Source organism: Chelonia mydas, chromosome 1 (genome assembly GCF_015237465.2).
Source record: "Chelonia mydas isolate rCheMyd1 chromosome 1, rCheMyd1.pri.v2, whole genome shotgun sequence".
NCBI classification, from domain to species: Eukaryota; Metazoa; Chordata; order Testudines; family Cheloniidae; genus Chelonia; species Chelonia mydas.
In genome coordinates this window covers 241,453,249-241,475,872 of record NC_057849.1, presented here as the reverse complement: position 1 = coordinate 241,475,872, position 22,624 = coordinate 241,453,249, and the positions used below count along the sequence as shown (strand labels likewise).

Below are 22,624 nucleotides of genomic sequence, written 5' to 3'. Positions count from 1 at the left end.
TTTATCACAGAAGTTAGGGCCAGAACAAACATACTGCCACATCTGACTAACCTCCAACTTTTGGACTGAGATTTTGGCATGTGGGGAATTTCTCAAAACTGTCTCCAAAATCTTGGACTTTTGGTAGTGGTGCTCAGGTTACAGGTGCAGTGCGGAGGAGGTATCCAGATCCAAATATGAAATAGATGAACGCAGAGGTTCCCAAAGTGTGGCTCTGAGAAAACCAAGTGATCACAGAGTATTTACTTAACTTTCCTATGATTACTTTCTAATGTAAGCAATTGCTTGTAACAATCTCTATTAACATGCAGTCCATTTTGCACAAAAGTTTGGGAATCCTGGGCCAGAGGTGCAAGAAGGCAGCTGAGTTCCTGTTTACCCAGGCCCAAAGGGGGCAGACCTCATTATTGTCCTTTGAAAAAAAAAAAAGGGGGGGGGGGTCAGGTATTATTTTAGACAGTTCAAAAAGTTCTGACACTGTCAGTTCTTTTTCAAATGAAAGTGAGTAAACTAAGAGTAGCCAGCCACGGAGTAGCAATGGTGGCTGGTTCCTCAAGGGAAAAACCTCAGGCTTTTCCATTTCCCGTTGTAGGCAGGTATCCACAGAGCCTCAGCAATCCCAAGTATTTCACTTGAAAGATAAGCAAAATCCTCCCGCACAGGCAGCCGTGAGAGTCCTTTACCACACACACAAACGCCACAAACACAGAACCCCCCCGCTGAAGTGAGTCGTGAGCGAGCGTGACATTTGGCAGAAAGTCTCCTAAGTAACTTGCAAAGGAAAGATTTGCAGCACCTGGCCCCGTCCCCCCCACCACCGGGCACAGCGCTGCCGCAGCAGCACCACTCATTGTTGTGATTCCATTTGCTACAATCTCCTCCTACTCCATTGCGAGGGGGCGGGGAGTGGGTTGTTTGCGTGAAGTCATCGCCACCGTCACAATGGGCCGCACCACCCCCGCCTCCCAGGCTTCCCGCGCGGGCCTTTCTCCCTTAAAAGGACAATGGGGCGCGCATGCAAAAGAACTCGATTGAGTAGAATTGAGCCGTGGGAACGACGCTTGCGCAGAGAGAGGGGGAGGAAAGCGAGCTATGCAAATGAGAATTGACTCTAGGAGCAGTTGCAAGCAGACCCGGGGAGCTGCACAACGAGGTTGCGGAGTCCGCAGAGGGGGGAGCTCATCGCGCACAACACACCACGCTATTGATTTGTTGGGGGCTGCAGTTCAGAGGTAAGTGATTTAATTTTTGTCTCTGATTTTTTTTTTCTCTGAACCAAAAAGTGAGAAACCTCTTTGGTTTCAGGGTTTTTGGTTTTTTTTTTTGCTTTTGCCAATCAGCCGTTCTGTTCAATAAAACAAGTTATTTTGGAGGCTGTCTTTTGCTGCAGGGAAAACACTTTCCTGTCCAAAACAGTTTTGACACCCACTGCCCTGTGTGCGGCATCGATTTTTTTCTTTTTAAAAAAAAAAAGAATAACTTGAGAAGTATAATTTTAAAAACTAACAGTGTAGTGAACATGCCGATTGCATTGTTCCAGATCCAGCTTCGCACGGGGACTTCCCTTAAAGTGAAATCAAAATGTTCTCTTCCAAAGAGGGACGGCGAGTTTATTCCTGAAGATATCACTGGAAAAGTGATCCCAGGCAGTGCTGTTGGTTAGAGAAACTGTGTACCCAGTTCAGGGTGTTACCGGGAAATATCAGTTTAAGGGACATTCTTCCAGGAGCCGTAGTAAGGGGGAGTGTATCAAACCGTCGCTTCGTGAATGTTTTGAGTGGCTCAAGAACCCTTTCTTAGTGCTCTTTGTAATGAGGTGGAAGCTGGAAGATGTAATGTTCCTTCCAGTTTGTAGGTTCAAGTTAAGTGATTTTGAAAGAAGAACGTGGCCTTGTTTGGTTTATTGGGGGGACTGGAGCTGAGATTAGCTTGGCCTGGTGTTGGTGCTGCTTCCCAGGTCCGTTGCGGCCCTTTACCGTATGCACGCGGTTTGGTATTATTTGCTCAGCTTGGGCGAGAGATACGGATGTGATAATGAGCAAAAGAAGGAACCCGGACGCCTAAATCGCTCGGGATTCCAGAGTCCGTTTGGGCTTTGGAATGGTTACGAGAGAAACGTTCTATTTTCGAACGTTCTCCGGGACTTTGTACATTTATGTTACTAATTATACACCTGTAGCTTTGTTTTTGAGCGCACAGAAGTTGTTGCGTCGTGAGTGGCAGGGGGCAATCATCACAGTGTCAGTGTACGTTTTTTCTCTCTCTTTTTTTTGGGGGGGGGGGGAGGGAGAGGAATGGGGGAATTGTTCTCTTGATTAGGCTTGTTTTCAGAAGGGATGTCGGATTTAGCACTCAAGTGACCTGAAATGGACCGAAATTGTGTGTGTGTAATCTGACATGACATGTGCTACTAGGTGCGCAGGTTGCAGGCTGGCTTTAGGTTTTAACCTTTTCTATTGTAAATACCTTGTTATCAATCAGAGTGGAGTCCTGTTAGAGTCAGGACAGTGTGACTTTATGGTGATGGCGTCTTGCCACTTTCAAAGCAGAGTGCGAGTGAAAGTAACTGCTTTTCTTGTCTCCTCTTTGTAGTTAAACTGTTTCCATGTCGAACGCAACGAAGTTTAACTTGTAGTTAAAGTCTCCGTTTCGTGGGAGCTTGTTTTTTCTGGTCGATCAGGATTCTTACTCGTTAGCGTGATCTTTAAATATCTTAATGCATTCCGCAAAACAGTCGACATATCCTTGATGCTGCACGTAGGCAAAACCAGGCTGAAGGGAAAACAAAGGGCTTGCATGCGCTGCAGGCAGTGCTAGCTCTACAACTGTGTGCCTGCAATCCAGTCTGCTCGCCGAAACACGGACTGTTACTAAACCACAGGGAGAGGACGGCTGGCGGGCGAGTTAGGGGGCAATTGATGCGAGAGATTCGTGTCTTGGGGAAGTTTTGAGCTGGACTTTTTGCGTCTGGAAGACTTTTGGGGGAGTTAAAGTTTCTGTGCACGCACGCTCCTGTAGGTTACCACGCTGTGTGCAGGGAGGCGGCGGCGTGTTTGTGTCTCTAAAAGCATGCAGGAGAGGAAGCGCCTTTCACTTTTCGGCGTAAAAACTGCAGATTATTCAAAGCCTGCAATTGCCGCTGCGCCGGTACCGAGCGCTGCTTACTGCTGGGGCTTGGTGCGGACTCTTTAAAGGGCTCTTTGCCCCGGTTCCTCTGCCGTGTGTGCGTCTGTTTATGGGAGGTCTGTGGGTTTCCCTTTGAAGTCGAACTGTTGCCATGTTTGAATTACGTCAGGGTGAAGCCATGAGGAACCAGCTCCAGCCTCCCCGCAGCAGGAGCAGCAAGCGGCGGCCGCTCAGCGTAGGATGAGGTGGGTGAAGGGCCCTGCTGGACACCACGCGCGCTGTGCCTGGGAGGGAGGGTGCACCATTCAGGAAGTGCTGCCGAGCGAGATGGTGGCGCGCGGGGGGGGGGGGGGGGGGGGGCGTTTTCGCCCCTTTTGTTCGGGCAGAAAACGCTGTGGAGTAACTTTCACTCGGGGGGCTTGGCCGGCGGCTGCAATTTTCCCCGCTGCCGTCACGCCCCTTTTCCCTGCCAGGGGCGCAGCCGCTAATGCACCTTTACCACGCAGCCTGCGCCGTGGGAGACCGCGGCAAAGTAGCGTGAGAGAGGGAAGTGCGTGACTGCACGCTACGTGTCACTTTTCCATGCGTGTGTGTGGTCGGCTTCGGAAAAGCAGTGCCGGCGACTGTGACCCGATTTCTCTCCACCTAGATTACAGCCAGCACTAGGGAGATGGCTCGTGGAAATGTTCCCTTTCCCCAAACCGCTTTGCCGGAGCAATCCGTCCCCCGCTCCCTGCCTCCAAAGGCTGCCAGTCCTGGGGGAGGGAAGACTTTTTTTCTTTTTTCTTTTTTTTTTAAAGCAAAATTTAAAGCGAGTTAAATTGTATCGACTGACCCAAATTTGCAGATAAAGAGTTAAAAGGTTGGGGCTGCCTGTTTAAATATCCTGCAAACGTTGCTGGGGTCTGATTCCAGTTTCCATGCTTGCCTGCTAGGGACTCTTCTGTGTTTCTAATGGCTCCCGTGTTAAATTTTGCCCCAGCCCTGAACAATTATGAACGGTGCCTTTCCCTTATTAAATGGCAAGCCTGGGCATTTTCGCTGAGTCCTCGTGACAGTGACTGTGTTTTGCAATGTGCTCTCAGGAACAGACGTCTGTCTTCCCTTAGCACGCTTCATTTTCTCCTTTTTAAAATTCTCTCGTTTACCTCTGAAAAGGACTTGGTCCTATGCCAGTGTGTGCCTGTGACCCTCATGCTTGTTGTCTACCTGATCATCATGGCCTCTTTGAAAAGTAGGTCGTCCTTGCTGAGGTGACTGGGGGTGGCTGGTCTTTGTTCCAGCAGGCAGGGCTTTTAGTGAGCCGCTGTACGCTGGTGCTGAATGTCCCACTGATAATTTTTTTTCCCCCTCCCTCTTCACCTTAACTCTAGTTCCTCCCTGGTTGGGGCACGGCTGAAAGACAAAACTTTGCTTGGGTGTTCCTTTTGGTATTGGCACTGGGCAGGCTGCAGGTTAAACATCTGCAGTGAAATCCTGGCCTCACTGATATCCGTGGGAGGTCTGCCATTGACTTCAGTGGGACTAGGATTGCAGTCCTGGGGAAAAATTTTGGTGTTCGGGTTTTGTTTGGTCTAATTTTGACGGCAAAGTCATCTTCAAATTATGTGATTCAGTACTTTGCGTTAACTGGCAGTGTTGGTCCAATAACTACATAGTTTTCCATTTTGCCACCAGTGTGTTCTACGATCAGATTTGGAGTGTCTCTTTACTGCAAGGGTTTTTTTAGACAGAAAAATAACCACAGAACTCCTTTTTTGTGATACCCCACTTCATATTATCATGTCCCTTACCAATATCTCTTCAGGGGATTGCCAATTTAGTTGTGGGTTAAAAGCTGAAACAGAACTTCAAGTTAAACTGATTTGTTAATACAAAAAAATTATGAAAAAGTGTGTTAATAATTTGGACAGGCGGTAGCATTTCCAGACAAACATATTTATGCCAAATGACATAAGTGTCTGTCTCTCTTTTTTCTTAGTATGTTTATCCCCAGCTGTATTTCTGAAGGGATTTCTCTTATGGCTCTTCTTGTTTACTTCTTTGCTGTATTATTTAGTTCAGCACAGTACACTGGTAGTAAGCAGTGATTAAATCCTGAATTCCTTCTGTATCCAAAGCTTCCCCTGACTGTCTCACTCTCTGTGGGGGAGTGTTTTGTCATTGCCCCTACACATATTTCCACCCAACACCTAGATTTTCCTCTATAGATTGGCAGTCCTCTGGGTCCAAATTACATGATATTTGTTATGAATACAAATGAAGAAAACTCCATAGTTTCACTTATTTAACATAGTTTGGCAAGCAGTTGGCCCATAACAGGATCTAATTGCTTTGAGGATTTTAAACAGCGTAAACCAGCTGACGTATGAAGTGTTGGAAGATGGTTGTATATGCTTTATAGCATTTCATAAGCGAGTTTATTACATATGCAATATGAGTGGCCTGATCTGAGACTTGTATGTTTTTTTTGCATTTATAGAATGTGTCTTTCAAATAGTTTCTAGGTGCATTTACAGTAAATAACTGGGGAGTGGGGGAAAAGAACCATTAAGTGTTACAAGGCCAGACTTTCAAAATTGCTCAAGTGTTTAGCATCCACAGCAGGGGCCAAAGAGTATACTAAAAATGATACAGTCAGAAATGTTTTTTCTTTTCCTTTAATTGGGTGCTGGTGAACGGTTATAGGATGACACCCATGGAGCTCACTGTTTATCCAGACAACAGCACTGCCACTGCTTGGGCTGTGCTTGGTACATATAGCACTCCCTTCGAAAGGTGAGAGGCTGTTTGTAGAGCGTGTGCAGCAGTATTGTGGCTTGTGCATAGCTAGACCTACTGTACAAGGTCTTACGGGTTTTTTAAATAGTTGGAACAGATTTCATGAGATCCAGAGTACAGAGGCTGCATGAGGTTTCTGACTGGCTTCAGTAATGTTGACAGGATTTGGGGCCTGATCCAAAGCCCATCCGAGTAAATGGGAGTCTTTTTTTTCTCCCTCTGACTTCTGTGAGCACTGGTTTAAGTCCTTGGCTCATAGATAAGGCCCTATTGTCCTCTCATTAAAGCTGATGGCAAAACTGCTGTTGAAGTTAGTTGTGCAGGATCAGGCCTTAGGTGACAAGTGGTGGAATTTTCAAAAGCACCTAAAGACATTAGACCCCTAGCACCCACTGACAGTTTGTGGGACTTGTGCTCTGAAGTCCCTCTGTCACGTCTGAAAATCCCCCCCTCGGGCGTGTTAGTTGGCAGATGACTGTCACTTGAGAGCCTAACGTTTGTGGGGTTTTACAGATAAAAGCCTGTTATTTACTAGACAACTGTGTGTGAAAATGTAACTAAAATTCACGTGAATTAAACTAACGGATAACAAAACCACCTTTAAAACCGTGACAGTCTGAGGCCTTTTATGGTACATGCTGATGCTGAGCAGTTCTCTCTCTGTCACCAAACTGTTAGCAGGCAGACAAGGGGGTGGGTTCCCATGTGCTATGTAATCATTCATTTTTATCAGCACTTTGTGACTTAACACATTGTTACGCTGGATGAGATTAATAGTTACTAATATTGCCAGTTTCCTTTAAGTCTGAAGCAACGGTTGTTAGCGAGGCTTTTCACTGTTGGAAAGCAGGTGCCAGAAGAAACAATAAGTATGTGGTTGGAAGAGGTGGTTTGAAAATTGAGGGGATAACCGGAATGGAGGGGCGGAACTCCATTTCACAACTCTCAAGACGGGCTCTCCGATTACCAGATAATATGATAGTGTTGGATCTATCAGCTCAAAGTCCAAAGGGGTGGGGGGTGGGGGGAATTAGATTGCTCAACTAAAAAAGCGTTTGTTTCATAAGTAAAGCCCTTTAATTTTTTTAATACAATTAAAAAAAATCTTCACTGAGGTGCAGTCTCCTCTCAAGTGTACTACTCCTGCTGAAATAGCCACGAGATATGTAACGATCACAAGTGCTCATGACAGTGATTTGTCAAATCTCATGTAAAAGACTGCACCCCAGACACGCTGCTGAGCCATTGGTTCATTACTGACTCAGATGAGCATCACTAACTCCACTCATGCTGTGCCTCCTGGTTTTTCTTGGAGATCTCCCATGCAAGGGTTGACTGGAGGTGACCCTGGTTAGGTTATAGGAGGTGATAAAATCATGGCTCAAGTTGGAAGGCTGCAGATGGGAACCCCCCCCCCATCACCACCACCATTTTTTTCCCCTCTGAAAATCCCTGTTTTTGTGCTTTGCACAGCCCTTGCCAGCTCTCCTGAGGTGGCAACTTCTTACAAAAGCACCAAAGTGACTTAGGCACTAAGTTGCATTTTCAGAATGGCCTAAATAATTTAAGTGCCTCTGTCCCACTGAAAATCAATGAGATGGAGACATCTAGGTGACTTTTGAAAATATTACCCATAATAGTTTTGACACAGCCAGTACACTACAGGTGACTCAACCACAGTAAAGAAATGTCAACCATTCTAATTTCATGACAGGGCCGTGGGTTTGCCATTGCATTTGGTATATGTTAAAGTTTCATTGAGTTCAGTGAAACATCACAAGCACAGCATTGTTGCAGAGGACTGGCTGCACAGGAGTTAGCATACATGTTCTTGGAGGTAAAAACTTTCCAGGTGATCAAGTTTTAACCGTTCTAACTTTCCCTGGGCCTCATTGATCATAAAGTACAGCGTTCACAGGGTGAAGTTTCATTATAAAGTGCCAATACAGTACTGACTGCAGAGTACACTCGAAATATTTCTTCGTCTTTTCATCAACACATGTAGTGGGGTTTTTGTTTTTTTCAGAGGTGTGGGGGGTAGGTGGGCAGATATTAAAAGAATTTATATTTTTTATATATATGGAGTTTCAAGGTTACACACGTCAGATCCTAGTCTCCTCAGTTTGTACTGGAACACTTTTACACTGGTATCTCTCCTTATGTGAAGATTAAAATAGCATTTTTTGTTGACACTAGTTTTCTTTTTTATTTCCTTGGAGCCTTTCCACTTCAGACACGTTAAAATACAACTGGTTAAGGCCCAGTTTTAATTTACAACTCTGTAGTGAAAGTCTCCTTTTGGACGACACACCTTTTTGGGGTGCGTGATTTCTTTATCAAGATTCAAAGGCAGATCCTCAGCTGGTGGAAGTTGACATAACGCCATTGATTTCAGTGGGACTATACCAGTTTATTCCAGCCAAGGGAGAGGCCTGAAGCATTTACTAGGTAGACTGGCACCTCAGCTCATGGCATCATAGGCTGTTTTGGAAGAAGCCATTGTTAACATGTGCAGGTGTGCATTCCAGAGCTTATGGTCTTTCCTTTATTTCAGTGTCTTTTAAGAAAATACTCCTGGATATTTCTCCGCTTTATCCATGTGCGGTAGAAATCAGCGTTGTGAGATTTTGCTGACAGGAACAGTCTGCATCAATATGTATGGGCCAGATCCTCAGTTGGTGTGAACCAGTGTGATTCCACGGACTTCAGGGCAACTATGCTGCTTTACACCAGCCAAGAATCTAGACCATTGTTGTGGGTCAGAGGAAGAAATCTGGCTAACAGCATGGTTCCTTCTTCCTCCTCTCTGTCCTTCCAAGTGAAGAATTTGGGCTACGCAAAGGGTGAACGAGTGTAGGGCTGGAGCAGGGAGGCAGGAATGGAGCAGGTGCCGAGTGTTCGGAATGCCATCCCTCTGCCTTTCAGATAAGCTGCTTTTTTTGTGAAACAGCCAAGGAATGTTTCTCTGCAAGTGTCACAAATTTCAGGTTTTTCTTTTTGTTTGGGTATAAAAATGGAATTATATACGTTTTTGAGTTCATTCATTTCTATTTTGGAGGTGTCTTTCCCTTCAGCCTCAGTGGTCAGGAAGAATGCGAAAGAAATCTGGAAAGGCAAAAGGAAATAGCTACCCTTTCCCTTAGAAAGCAACCAGCCAAACAACAATAAATCCCTGAAAGTTAGCTTCTCCTTCCCTTGGGAAGATTAGAGTTCAGGATTCAGGGTTTATTTCCAAGTTGAGGATTTCATGCACATCTGACACAGCAAGCGTTTCTCCATGTTCCTGCTTCTCTTGCAGATGTTCATGTCAGCATCAACTTTTGCAGAGGGAACTCTGATCCCCAATTCTTGTCCTGACCCATCCATAAGAGGCAATAACTTTGTGTGTGGTGTAGGCTAGCTTTGTGCCCAGCCATGCATAGATGTGCAAGAAGTCTTTGCTTCCCACCTTCCCCATCTCATGAGCTGACCCCAGATCTGTTAGGCAGAAGGGGCTCTGCTTCCTGAAAGTGTTTCTGATGATGCTAGCCTTCTGCAAAGGGGTGGGGTGTTGGCCCTGTGCCGCCGCCCCCCTCCCTCCCCCCCCCCCCCCCCCCCCCCCCCCCAGCTGGCAGAATTGTAGAGGAGAGGGCACCCTGCATCTTTTCAGATTGTGGCTGAGTTGCTGCTGAGCAAGAATTCAAGTAGATGAAGTAGGGGAGTGCAGCTTCATCTTCTTTGCTAAAAGCAAAGGGGGAAACTCCCGCAGGTCCCCCTCCTGTGTGGCTAGTACAGTGAGCCCTCCCACACCTGCTTTGGTCTACTTCAACTGCTGCTCCTGGAGTACAAGTGTGTTTTTTCCCCCAGAGATCCAGGAGGAATCCTGCCTTGCCTCTGCCAGAATTCCTTGCTGCATAGCATCCCCTTCCGACTCCCACATGGCTGGTAGGTTAAAAGACGCAATCTGATGATGTATAAGTGCATTTAATAGAGCAGGCCAAATCCTCAGCTGGTGAAAACTGATGTAGCTCCTTTAACTTCAGGGGAGTTATACCCGTTTACAGTCATTCAGAATGGATACATTTCAGTTGGCATGTTCAAGGCCAGATCCTCAGCCAGTGTAGATGCCATGCCGATTTGCACTAGCTGAAGATCTAACCCAAGGGTTTCTCATTTGGGATCATAAGATACAAAACTTTACAAGATAAATCTCTTTTAAGGTCCTAGTTATGCAGTCTTTAAGCATGCCTCACTCCCATAGAAACTAGGTGTCAGCAATGACTGGGCACATAATTTATGGCTTAGAATGGAAATGAAGACACTGCTTTAAGTATAGCAATGCTGGTCAGCGCCCTTAGACTCCAATGGGATCTATATTAGCTTTAAATTCATCAGCTGACAGTATGTTTAGTGTATAGTGTTCAGATGGCAACTGTGTGGATTAAATGTGACTCTGCCCTGACGTCTTCCATTTATAACACTGCATTTGGACACAGTTGTCAAAGAGAAATCTGTTTTATTTGTGGTTTCTCTAGTAACTTTTTCTCAATCCAAGAATGACGTATGGTGATACTGTTGCTGTCCATTCATCAGCTGGGAAACAGATGGCACTAGTTTTCCTTCTATTGAAATTTGGTGCTGAAAGGCTGTGCCTGTGAGAATGGAAGCAACAATCCCACAACAGAATATTTACTATAAATATCTGACGCCAATCCTTGTTCAAGTGTTAATTGTAAAATGGTGATTCTTGTCCCACTACAGTATAAATACTTGGTATTAGCGGAGACATTCCCCATTTCCTAGAGACTCAAGCTTACAAATGTTCCCCAAGTGAACAATCGAGACAGATTTCCAAGATCGGTTCCATGCCTCTCCTGTAAAGATAAAGGTGTTTGCTACATAGGTTATTAGGTTCACCAGTGGGACAGAAGTACCAGCAGCTAGTGCCAGACTTTGTAAAGTAAAGCACCATGCTGGAGGCTAAACATTGAGTTGCCATAAATGAAACCTAAAATAACTGTTACAAACTTCCAAATGAATATAATCGCTGACCATCTCAAAAGGCTTGTTAAATACCGTACTGTCAAGAGACTGTCCCTTTTTGAAGGGGCACATTGAATGGTAACAAAATATATATTCTGCATGTCTGCTTATATAACTCCTTAGTGCCTGGAGTCGTGTGTGTGTGTGTGTTCCCCCCACTCCCACCCCATGCCCATTTAAAAAAAAAAAAAATGCATCTTGTTAATCAAGGGAGACTAACTGGACCATACTTGGCCATGTATAATGCCCATTGTCTATACATTCTCATAATGGGAAGACAGACTAAATCTTTATTTGTGTTCTGTCTTGCTGCCCTTCTTATCTTCACAACTCACATTTCATGGAACCAAATTTTCCTCTCTTTTGCCAGAAATTACCCAGTACTTCAACTGGCTAAATGCCACTGGAGACTTATTTGTGCAAGAGCTAAGTAGTAGTTTTTGAGTTTAACCAACCCTTGACAAGCCATTCCGGTCACTGGCCAGAACACTCGCCCAGTTTTCGTCAGGTCTTCATCCTGCAAAGTACTCCTGGATGGCAGAGGGCCCTCTTGCAGTGAACCTGGGTGGCTCAGATGTGGTGGGGCAGGATTTTGGGAGCCTTTGCTGGAGATGTGCACATCTGTGAATGGCAGAGCCCAGCTCATGGGAGCTCCTGTGTCAGGTTAGCACACCAGAATTTGAGAGAGGCTGGTGGATCAGCGGCTTCTATTCTTCCTTCACAGAAGTGAGTGAATGGCTCAAAGCCAAGTGCAGCCCTGAGGCTAGAGTGATGGCTATGCAATGGGCTTGGTTGGGTGGAGAGAGCAGTGGAGACTGCTTTTGTTGTAACCCTGGAGGAATTCCTCAACGTGCCTGCTTGGGCTGTGAGCAGGAAGCAGGATTTGGGCCTTAGGCAATTTCGGGCTGTCTTCCTGCAGAGTCAAGAAGGCAAAGCTTTGTAAGTCGCATTTGAGGACTTACGTCCTGGAGTGTAGGGGCTTGAAACTTCATCTTTGTTGAAAATGAATGCTTGGATTCTATAGGATCGAATGGTGAAGTCCCTGAGACCTGGCAGGGAGTTTCCCCTTGCCACTGATGAATGGGCAAGTGGTTTTGTCAAACCCAGCTCTTTGGAGCCTAGATTCTGTATTCCTATGTGTTTGTACAGCATCTAGCGCAGAGGAAACCTGAGTCTGATTGGTGGCGTTGGGTGCTACTGCAGCAGAAATAATTATATTTTGGTGTAGTTCATTAAACCAGGTTAAACCATTTTGTTTAGTTTTAAGCTGCTAAAAAAACACTTACTGTTTAGGCGGTTTGTGTGAGAGTGTTTTGTTTTATACAAGACTCCAAATCCTGGACTTCTCCATTGGGGTCTAGAAGTGCTGTTGGTTAGCTTAAACCCTACTGCGATGTCTTCCTCCAGATCCTTTAAAGAGAGCCATAAGAGCCTATGTGGGGCTGGCACTACTTACAGTGGGGTGAAAGCCCTCTACACACAGATGAATAACACCAGGCCTAGGCTGTCAGTTTGCAGCTCTTTTGCAGCACCTACTAATTTGCCTGATTTTTCCTCCAAATAATCTTCTGGTTTATGATGGAGTTTCTGGCAGTGTAATCACCTGGTGTCTTGGTATGATGATGATGATGATAAAAAAAAAATTCTCAGACATTATCTTGTTTGTCACCTTTTTTTTTTTTTTTTTTTTTTCTGGTTCTATAAATTGACTCTGTTGCAGCTGAGAGATCCTGCCTGTTGAACTTTCCTGCTACTAAGCAGCTATTCCTTTTCCGTGTATTTTGGCTGCTTGTTGTCCTTGACGATAAGCAGCAGAGGGCAAACCATGCTCTCTAAACAGGGTTGTATAAGCCACAGTTACAACACTGTTTAAAAGAGAACTCCTTTTTGGAATGGTACCTCTGTGTTTATGACAGACTAATTACAATTTTTGGATGGCCTGTAAAAATGGTTTGTTTTGCTTTAAGGCCCTGAGCCAGCTAATAGCTTAAGCATGTGTGTAACTTTGAGCACTGGAATGGAGCTACTCAAAGTTTAAAGAAAAGGAGTACTTGTGGCACCTTAGAGACTAACCAATTTGAGCATGAGCTTTCGTGAGCTACAGCTCACTTCATCGGATGCATCCGATGAAGTGAGCTGTAGCTCACGAAAGCTTATGCTCAAATTGGTTAGTCTCTAAGGTGCCACAAGTACTCCTTTTCTTTTTGCGAATACAGACTAACACGGCTGTTACTCTGAAACCTGTCAAAGTTTAAAGTCATCATGCATGTTAAGTGCTTTGCTAGATCAGGGCCTACGTACAGTTCCACTCTGAAAAGTAACTGGAGGGGGGGAGGGCAACAGTGTCTTGGGGCTCCCCTTTTATTGTTTTTGAGGGACTCCAAAAATTGAGCTTAGACATAAAAAGTTGTTTCCGAACCGGAAGCCAACAAATACCTCCGATTGCACATTACCTGCATCCATAATGTACTGCAGTTTTACTGGTTGTGGTATGCAAGCTAGAGAGCCACAGCTTAGTTTGAAGAGCTGGGCAGTTAGGAAAAACTTGTAAACTGAATGCATTTGCTGTGGAGTCACTGAGCATCAGTAAACAGGGAGCCCCCACCATGTCCTTTCTAGAGTGGCTCTTAAGAGTTGAAGAATTTTTTTATGTGACCTTGTTACATGTCTGGGTTTGCTGAATACCCTCTGCTTTGGGGTGCAAGAGACATCAACTATTTGTGCTTGACAAAGGTAAGCATATTCTGAACACCAGTCCTCCTAAGAGGCACTGCAAAATAGTGACACTGCGTACCTGAGCAATTCCCCCTGGACGTTGCCTGTTCTGGACTGTGATGTAGCATCCGTTTTCAAAGTTGCACACGAAGCTGCTTCTCCCTTTAAATTATCCTTGAGCTGTATCGTGAAGTGATAACACTGACCGTTTCTGCTTGTTCTGCAGGCTCCAGCAGAGAAGAAAAGATGTTTGGTTTCCATAAACCAAAGATGTACCGGAGTATAGAGGGTTGCTGTATCTGCAGAGCAAAGTCTTCCAGCTCTCGTTTCACTGATAGTAAACGATATGAAAAAGACTTCCAGAATTGCTTTGGGTAAGATCCCCTGCTATTCAAAATTGGCTTTACATTTTAGTTGGTCAGGATTTCAGTCTCTAAGCATGAAAAGTTATCAGCCTCACTCAAAGTGAGGTACTGAAGGCTCTGACCAGAATCAGGCCTAGTGTAGTCTTCAGCTTCCTCATACTTCTACCATGAGGGGCAGGCAAAATTGGGCCAGATCCTCAGGTGGTGTAAATCAGCACAGCACCATCGACTTCAGTCGACCTCAGCTGAGGACCTGGCCTATGCCATCTGGTTCTCTATTTCAAAGTGCTATCAAATCAGAGTGGAAACACTTTGCACTCGCTTTTCACAGGTGTAAATTGCTACACAAGGTGTAAAAGAATGCGGACGTCAGGCCCATGGAGTTTTTCTGAGTTGTAAAACCTTAGATAGCTAAATAAATACTTTTATTTCTTCCCTAGTAAATATCTTTAAAAGTCCAAACAGGTTTTGTGAGTAGCTGTCATTGTTCTGGATAATCCTATCAATCTGTGGGAATGTTGCCTCTCTCAGTGCGGGGGAGGGGTCTACTATCTTAATGGTAGTTTTCCAGCCCAGTGCTGTGTAAAGTAAGCCTGAAGAATTTGCTTTCCTATTAAAAAGCCATTAGAAATTAGGAAGTTTCAAAGCCCTGGTGAGGGACATTGTATTACTTAAAAATAATTAATTGAACAGTAGGTTTAACAACTCTCTTTAGCATTTTGGAACTACCTTACAAGAACCTTGAAACTCTTTCAATCTTACTTTTGCCTCACCAAATTGTCAAAGAAGTAAGTTCCTGCTTGACAGCTCCTAATTATTTCTTTTATTATATTTAACACTTTTTTTTTAGTGATTTACTTTGTAATTAGCCATAGCAATTAGAATCTCTCTCTTATTGCACTAACTTTTCATAAGTATTTATTCTGGAGAAATGTCCACTTTGTCATATTTCTCCAACTTCCCCTTCTCCACCCAGTTTGCTTAGCTATCATGGGATTTTTAGGCCACAATCCTGGGAAGACTTATGTCTGTGATTAATTTTGCACACGATTAGTCTCATTGGCAACACTGGCACTACTCACATGTTAAAAATTATTCACTTGAGTGATTCTCTGTAGGATCAGGCCTCTCTTTGCTTTTCTTGTATTTCTGTTTGTCTAGAAATGATTTTTCCCATGAGTCTTTACAGTGACTTCTACTGACTGCTGTCGTGTTGTTTTTTTTTTAATGTAAAGCTGCTGCATATGTGCATGCTTGCTTGCTGCTGGCCTTGGCTAAAGGGAGGCTGTGCCACAGTCCACTGCATTTTTATTTAAACTGGAGTTTTGAAGCTTGCAGTATGCTATATGCTTTTATTTTTATGCTTTACTCAGTATGTTTGGCAAGGTAGAACTTGCAGTCTTGCACTGGGCCATCAAAGAATGGCTTATCTAACCCAGACACGTCATTCACTTCTATAGTATTTCAAAGTCCTTTATTAACTCTCTGAAAAAAAAAAAAATTCCATAATCTATCTCCTTCTTTAAATCTTTTTGGAATGATTCAACTGTAGGGGAAACATTATTTTTTTTTTAATAAGCTTATTGAAAGCAAACAAGGGCAGTCTTCATGCCAATGTTTACAAGTTGTTGGGCTGTGCACAGAGCACCTATAGAGTTCAGCAGGAGTGCAGCGCGTGGAACTCTTACAGGATCAGAGCTTTTATCTGAAATTATGTGCAACGTTCAAGAGCCGAGTGGAGTGTTCATCCGATCGGTTAGGATTACTTCAGAATGAGCTTCTAAAGGGATGCGGTTCGTTCTAATACAGTTGGGCCAAGATTCTCCCAAGTGTTGAGCACTTTTCTATAGGGTAAGCACTTTTTAAGGTGTCTCAAGTTGGACATTCAAAAAAAGCGAGGTACCAAAAATCACTAGTCACTTTGGAAAATCTTGGTCTGAAAATCTGTTGTCTCTGTCTTTATACTAATTGGGTTGATTACAGGAGGCTAAATAATAAACAGGGTCTTCTCTTGTCAGGCTCCATGAAGTCCGCTCAGGAGACATCTGCAATGCGTGTGTCCTTTTGGTGAAAAGATGGAAAAAACTGCCAGCAGGATCAAAGAAAAACTGGAATCACGTTAGTTGGCTATTTTTTCCCCCCCTCTCTGTAATTCATATTTCCCTTCTATCCACTCCACTAGAGAGATGCTATCAAGTGTTCTTTCTTCACTCCTCAGCACCTGTAAAAGCTGCTCTGAACTTTCTGAAGTGTGGCTATTCCCTGCCTTCAGCTGGCTTACTTGTGCAAGATACAAGTGATTGTTGGAGACAGTTCTCTTCTTACCCCCTCATTTTCTCACGCTCATAAATTTCTCCAGAATCCTCCCTTGAGACTAAACATTCCAGACTTGGCCTCAGCCTAAAGATGATTTTGTTTTGGAAAGTTTGAACAAGCAAGGTGACTTGCTGAAGTAACATATAAATCAGCTTGGCTTAGTGAAATACTTAAAATGACTGTGTGACACAGTCATTCCCACTCTCTGATTTGATATATTAATCCGCTCTGGCCCTGCGGTTGAAAAGAGACAGGTTTTTTTGTGTGGAGGGTTTGGTCATCAATCTTTCCAGGAGAGATTTTGACGGTAACAAGGGAGCTAAACCTGCCATTCATTGCTTGGGGCTTGCCTAAACACAGAAATTAATGTAAACTGATTTTAAAACCTGTGGAGGCACTCTTCTGTTAGTTTAAATGACCTTAATTTAAAGGCGCGAGCTAAACTGAAGCCTTTTATACACAAGAAAGTTGCAATGGTTTAACTAAAGCTGTTGTTTTAAACCCGTTTTACTTTCTCAGGTAGACTAGGCCTGATATAAGCCAACTTGAAATGAGTGTCAACACACAAAGTCGTACAAGTGAACTAAATTGGTTTAAAATAACAACTTTAATTAGACCAGAGCAGCTTTTATCTGTAGGTCAGGCCCTAACTCTGATAGAGAATTGTGGGCAGAGGGAATTAAATGTATCCATGCTGTCTTTCAGGTGGTGGATGCAAGGGCTGGACCCAGTCTTAAAACAACACTGAAACCAAAGAAAATGAAAACTCTCTCTGGAAGCAGAATAAAGAGCAATCAAATCAGCAAACTGCAAAAGGAATTCAAACGGCACAGTAAGTGGACATAGAGTTTTAGGAAGGCAGTTTATTGCCAAAGTAGCTAACTGTTAATTGGCCTAATTGGATACTGTCCAATGCATCCAGTTTTTTTAATGAGAAAATATATGGTGTTATAACCCTTTCATCCTTGAATTTTGTGAGGGTGGAGTTAGGAGGAGTTTTTGGGGGGGGGAAATGTGATGTACATCTGAGCTGGGTGGCTCAGGGTGGGGAAGTTGCAGGTGCCAAGAGATGAGTTGGATTGAGGGAGAAAGCACTTTTATTCTAAGCCCCTGATTTCAGTGATTTGGAACTGTCCCAGAAAATAATTTCTTGGGCAGAAGTTTCATAGATGCTCAATACTGAAAAGACCTTGTAAAGTTATCACTTTTGTGTAGTGTAATTTTAAGTGTCTCAAAGGATGGATTTTAGCCACTCCTAGGCAACAACCGTGATGTCAGCCCCATTGTGCTATTCACTGTACACACCCGCAGTCAGAAACAACCCTTGCAGTCCAAGGCCCAGATTATGCAAAAACTTACCTGCACACTTAACTTTGCACATTGTGAGTAGTCTCACTGATGAGCGTAAGTCTTTGTAGGATCAGAGTCCAAATGGATAAGAGAAATGCAGGGTGATGGAAAGGAAGTATTATCCCCATTTTACAGATGGGGGGGGGAAAATGAGTCACAGAGGGCAAAATCCTGGCCCCATGAGAAGTCAGTAGTTTTGCCACTCTGTGGTTTTTGTTTTGCAGTGGGGCCTGGATTTCACCCAGGAGATTGAAGTGACTTGCCCAGGGTCGCACCAGAAATGTGTGGTGGATCTAGGAACTGAATCCAGAGCTTTCTGAGTGCCACTCCATGTCTTACCCCAAGATCATCCTCCTCCTTCATGAAACATTTCCATAATGTTGACAAATGATCATCTCTGAAACTTTGAAAGTGCCAACTGAGAGAAGCAATTGTCAGCTTTTTTTTAGTATTCTCACTGGCCATAATAGTGCTGCTTGTATCAGACTTTTCCCCAGTCTGGGGGGAGGAAAGAAGCTAGTTGCACCCAATGGATTCTTCTGTTTTTTTTTTTGTTTGTTTTTTTTTCTTTTTTCCCTGTAGACTCTGATGCCCACAGCACCACCTCAAGTGCCTCCCCAGCTCAGTCTCCCTGTTACAGTAACCAGTCTGATGATGGCTCTGACACCGAGATGAGCCCTGGATCCAGCAGAACACCAGTCTTCTCCTTTTTAGATCTCACATACTGGAAAAGGTAAAAAGCAACAAAACACACATCTGTGCATCCAGCAATTCATCTTAATTACAAGGCTTTCTGTTCTGTTTCCTCAGCAATTAAACAGCATTCGCAAACAGCTGGTGACAAACATGGCATTTTAAGGATGTGGCATAAGTAATTTAACAGTACAGAAAGTATGGATTTGGATTTGGACTTGGAGAGAAATAATGGTTTTGCCTTTTATTTGACGTTTGGTCTCTGCGTACCTAAAGTCAGATGCAGTTAGTTCAGAATGTCTTGTTGACAGTTAGACATTTTATAACTGACCATGATTATGGTCAGAAGAAACTTGGGGGCTGGAGAAGCTGTAAGATTTTTCCCAGTGTTGCAGAGATTTTTATGGTTTTGCTACACACTGTAAATGCAGCAATCCTTTGTTCAACTACTTTTCAAATTGAAATGGCTGTGATTTCATTGCCTAGCTAAATTCATGGAGAATAGGTCCATCAATGGCTATTAGCCAGGATGGTGTCCCTAGCCTCTGTTTGCCAGAAGCTGGGGGTGGGCGACAGGGCATGGATCACTTGATTACCTGTTCTGTTCATTCTTCTGGGGCACTTGGCATTGGTCACTGTTGTAAGACAGGATACTGGGGTAGATGGACCTTGGGTCTGACCCAGAATGGCCATTCTTATGTTCTTTAAGTTGGCCTCTTACAGGTACACTTTGTCAAATACAGTTCGGCAAAGAAGCAGCTGTGCGTGTGTTTGTGTTGCTACTTGAGGTAGCAAAGTGGTAGACCTACACTTAGGCTGAGATGATTTTTAAAACAGTCTAGTGGATTTCGCACACGCGATTTTGTTTATTTTTCTTATTGGCCTTTTTTCTTTGTGCTTGTGGTTTTGTTTTGTGTGGGTGGTGATGGTGGTGATGTTTTATGATGGAAGGAAACTTCTTCCAGAACTGAAATGGGTCTGAATCTCTTAGGCCCCATAAAAATGCTTATCACCATGATATCCAAGTGGCCCTGGAGGTTGTAAACTGTAGTGTCCTGGTCATATTAAAATAACTTTTTGTGTTTCTGTAACTAAACTTCTGGGTGTATATGTATGTTTATATATAAAATTGTGTCTGCATTTCTCTTCCTACCCCAACCTTTCCCTCTCCCAGGCAAAAAGTTTGCTGTGGAATAATTTACAAAGGGCGTTTCGGGGAAGTCCTCATAGACACTCATCTCTTCAAACCTTGCTGTAGCAATAAGAAGTCAACAACTGAGAAGCCTGAACAACAGGGACCCCAATCTCCAGCCATCTCCAACCAGGAAGAATGGTGACTTCCTTGGCTAACTGTAGGAAGGTGTATACAGAGCCTCTTATTGTCTGGAAAATGCTAGAAAGTGACCCTTTGTTCACTATGGACACCTGCTATGCTGCCAAAAGACTACTCCTTAGAACTGTTTTGGTGTTTTTACTGCTACGATTCCACAAACTCTCAAGCCAGTTTTTATCTTTTCAGGAAGACTACATAATATTTAACATACCATGGAACACTTAGCAAAGCTGAATGCTGCTGCGAGGTTGTCTTTAAGGGCTTTTTGTTTTTGTTTCTTTCCCCTACCCATCCCTTCCATGAACGAACTTTTGAGGGTGGGTTTTGTTGTATAATAAAGTGTATGTAGTTAATATTTCTGTACTGAGAGAAGCAGTGGTTGTGTCAGGCATTTTTTAAGTTGATAAACACCCTCCCCAACCAGAGAGAATATTTCATTTGATATGTGTGATTCAGTGACATGGACTTATACATAGACGTTTTTAACTCTTTACAATATTTTCATTTGTGTGTATTTTAAAAGGTGTGGAGAGCTAAACCTGTACTACTGACATTTTAACTAAGACAAATAGTTTCATCATTCCTGTATGGCAAGGCCAGGTAATGGCAGACACCAGTAATGTGAGCAATGCTCGTGCAAGACTACCTAAATGTTAAATATTCAAGAAGAGTGGAGAGGGAAGGCACACTGTCTACACATCTGTATAGACCCTCCCAGTTCCTCCTTAGCTAAGAACTGAATGCAGTAAACCAATAAATGACAACCCAAAAGCAAGCACTGGGGCTTGTGCAGTACTGGCATGTGATTAGACTGAGAGATGGACCATGGAGGCCGCCTTGGGTCCAGATTAGGTGTAGATTTGGGGTTGGAATTGTTGAATTCTCACAGGATGCTCTCATACATTTTTCTGCCATTTCTAGGCCCTTTCCTGGTTTTGAACATGACACAGAACCAAAACCATTGTGTGGGGGGCCAGCTTTCTGTCCCAGGAATTGAAACAAAACAATCCAAGCATAAAATTCAGTGGGGTTCAGATTCCTGTTTTGGACCCTTCCGGTCTTGTGAACTTTATGCATGTTTATACTGCAATCCCAGGGTGTGATTTAATCCAGCTAGCTCCGGTACCAGAGCAGTGAAGCTGTGGCAGAGTGACTCCACAGGGCTGTCCAACTGAGTGGCTGCCCAGGATGCTGGGCAGCCTTGTACAGCCCTCACTGAAGCCCATGCTGCCACAGCTACACTGCTGTTGGTACCCGAGTTAGGTAGAGCAAAGCTAGCTGGGTACGTCCATGAGCTGCAGTCACACCCTGTCATTGCAGTATAGACATGCCCTGTGTATTTTACACACACACGCTCCCCAAAGCAACGTTTCCGTGCACACTGGACCTATTGTAAATTCTGTAAGTGCTGTTAAAAATTACTCCATTCTAAATAGAGGCAGCTCTGTGTGCATGTGATTGGCTAAACAAATCCTATGCACATTCCTGTAAAACTTATGTGCAAATGATTATGGCATTGCTTTATGCTCCGAATTTGTCTTTAGGGTAAAAAAAGCTTTCTCAATGAGTATGCTGCAGTTTTAGCTCCTGGTTGTTTCATGTTACCTTTATGAAGAAGTAACTTAAACAATGTGGGAAGTGGACTTTTTTGATCTTTGGGGATGTTCTGCAATGGGCTGCTAGAAACTTGAGTTTTCTTCTGTTTGTCTTTACTATTAAATTTTGGTGGGAAGGCTGAGGGTTGGTTTGTAAGCAAATTTCAATGCAAGCTCACTTGCTGAAAGGCAAACATTCAGGGGATGAAAATAGAGCTACAGAAAGTTATTCCCCAATCCTCCCCCACCCTCAAAGCAGAAAGTTAGTGTTGGGTTTTGGGTTTTTTGTTTTTTTTTGTTTTTTTCCCTTCTATTATATAAATAAAATTTCTTAGTGGGATGTCAGGGAAAATGGAGATTTGTTTTAGTCTCCCCTCTTTTTGTCTTTTTTGTTCCCCATAAATCCATTGACTAAAATCTAAAGGGAGGATAAAACTACGTAGTGTACCTTCACCTGCAATCAAATGGACAGTTAAAATGGCTGCTTTGCTCAGTCTGTCTCCAGAGACTCATGCAAGAGTCTCAGCCAGCTGTATCTACATACCAACTTACAATTGAGTTAGTCTCAATGATTTTCTATACTTATCGCTGCAGTACTGGTGGTAGGATGTGCTATAATGTGGATCATCTCTACTTCTGTATTTATTTATTTATTGCTAGACTTCAACCATAGACTGCTTCCCCTCCTCCCATCTCTTCCTTTCCCTGTAGTAATGCAAGATGAACTGTCTGTAGTCATGCACTTTGTATTAATGTATTAGAAATCTATGGAACCTGTTTTGTACTTTTTTATACTGTCCATACACTTGTAATCCAAACTTTTTTTTTACTAGGGTAATGAATAAATTTAGACTTATTTAGAAAAATAAAGCATTTTTCTTCTGGATTTGTTTGAACTCTGCCCTGTAATGAGATTTCCTGACACAGCACAGCCAGTGCATGGTTCATTTTAAGCAAGCTTACTAGAGAAGAGACTGAAAGATAATTCTCTGTTCTGAAACAAGGAAACTCTTACTGAACTTTGGAAGAAAAAAGTGGGTCAGGGAAAGGATGCAGTGTCTAGACAGATAGGGTTGGCTCAGTGCTTGACTGGCAGAACTTTCCTTCAGGGTTGGGTTTGTACTTAGTAGGAATCCCTGTGCTGGAAACTGGTGGAGTTGATGATGCTTTTGAGTTCCTAATATGCTTGCAATCTGTATTGCTCACCAGGACTCAGAGGCCAGCTGAAACAGCATTAAGGTTTTGAAGCTAAGGCCCAGGTCCTCAAAGGGTATTTAGGCACCTAACTCACATAAGTTTCAATGGGCGTTAAGCATCTAAGTATGCTT

The 22,624-nt window shown here is 43.6% G+C and overlaps 1 protein-coding gene across 2 annotated transcripts; it reads left to right on the top strand.

Moving 5' to 3' along the window:
• The first annotated feature begins 1,000 nt into the window (after window positions 1–1,000).
• Window positions 1,001–22,182, top strand: SINHCAF (SIN3-HDAC complex associated factor). 2 transcript variants are annotated; one of them, XM_027829704.3, is made up of 7 exons: window positions 1,022–1,232; window positions 3,296–3,371; window positions 13,871–14,018; window positions 16,028–16,127; window positions 17,031–17,157; window positions 18,258–18,408; window positions 19,543–22,182. In XM_027829704.3, exons 3-7 carry the CDS (start codon window positions 13,891–13,893, stop codon window positions 19,703–19,705), a joined length of 669 nt encoding a protein of 222 aa, XP_027685505.1. In that variant the 5' UTR covers window positions 1,022–1,232; window positions 3,296–3,371; window positions 13,871–13,890; the 3' UTR covers window positions 19,706–22,182. The 2 variants fall into 2 exon arrangements, with proteins under 2 accessions (XP_007067537.1, XP_027685505.1); XM_007067475.4 differs by lacking the exon at window positions 3,296–3,371 and having other exon boundaries at window positions 1,001–1,232.
• The last annotated feature ends 442 nt before the right edge of the window (window positions 22,183–22,624 follow it).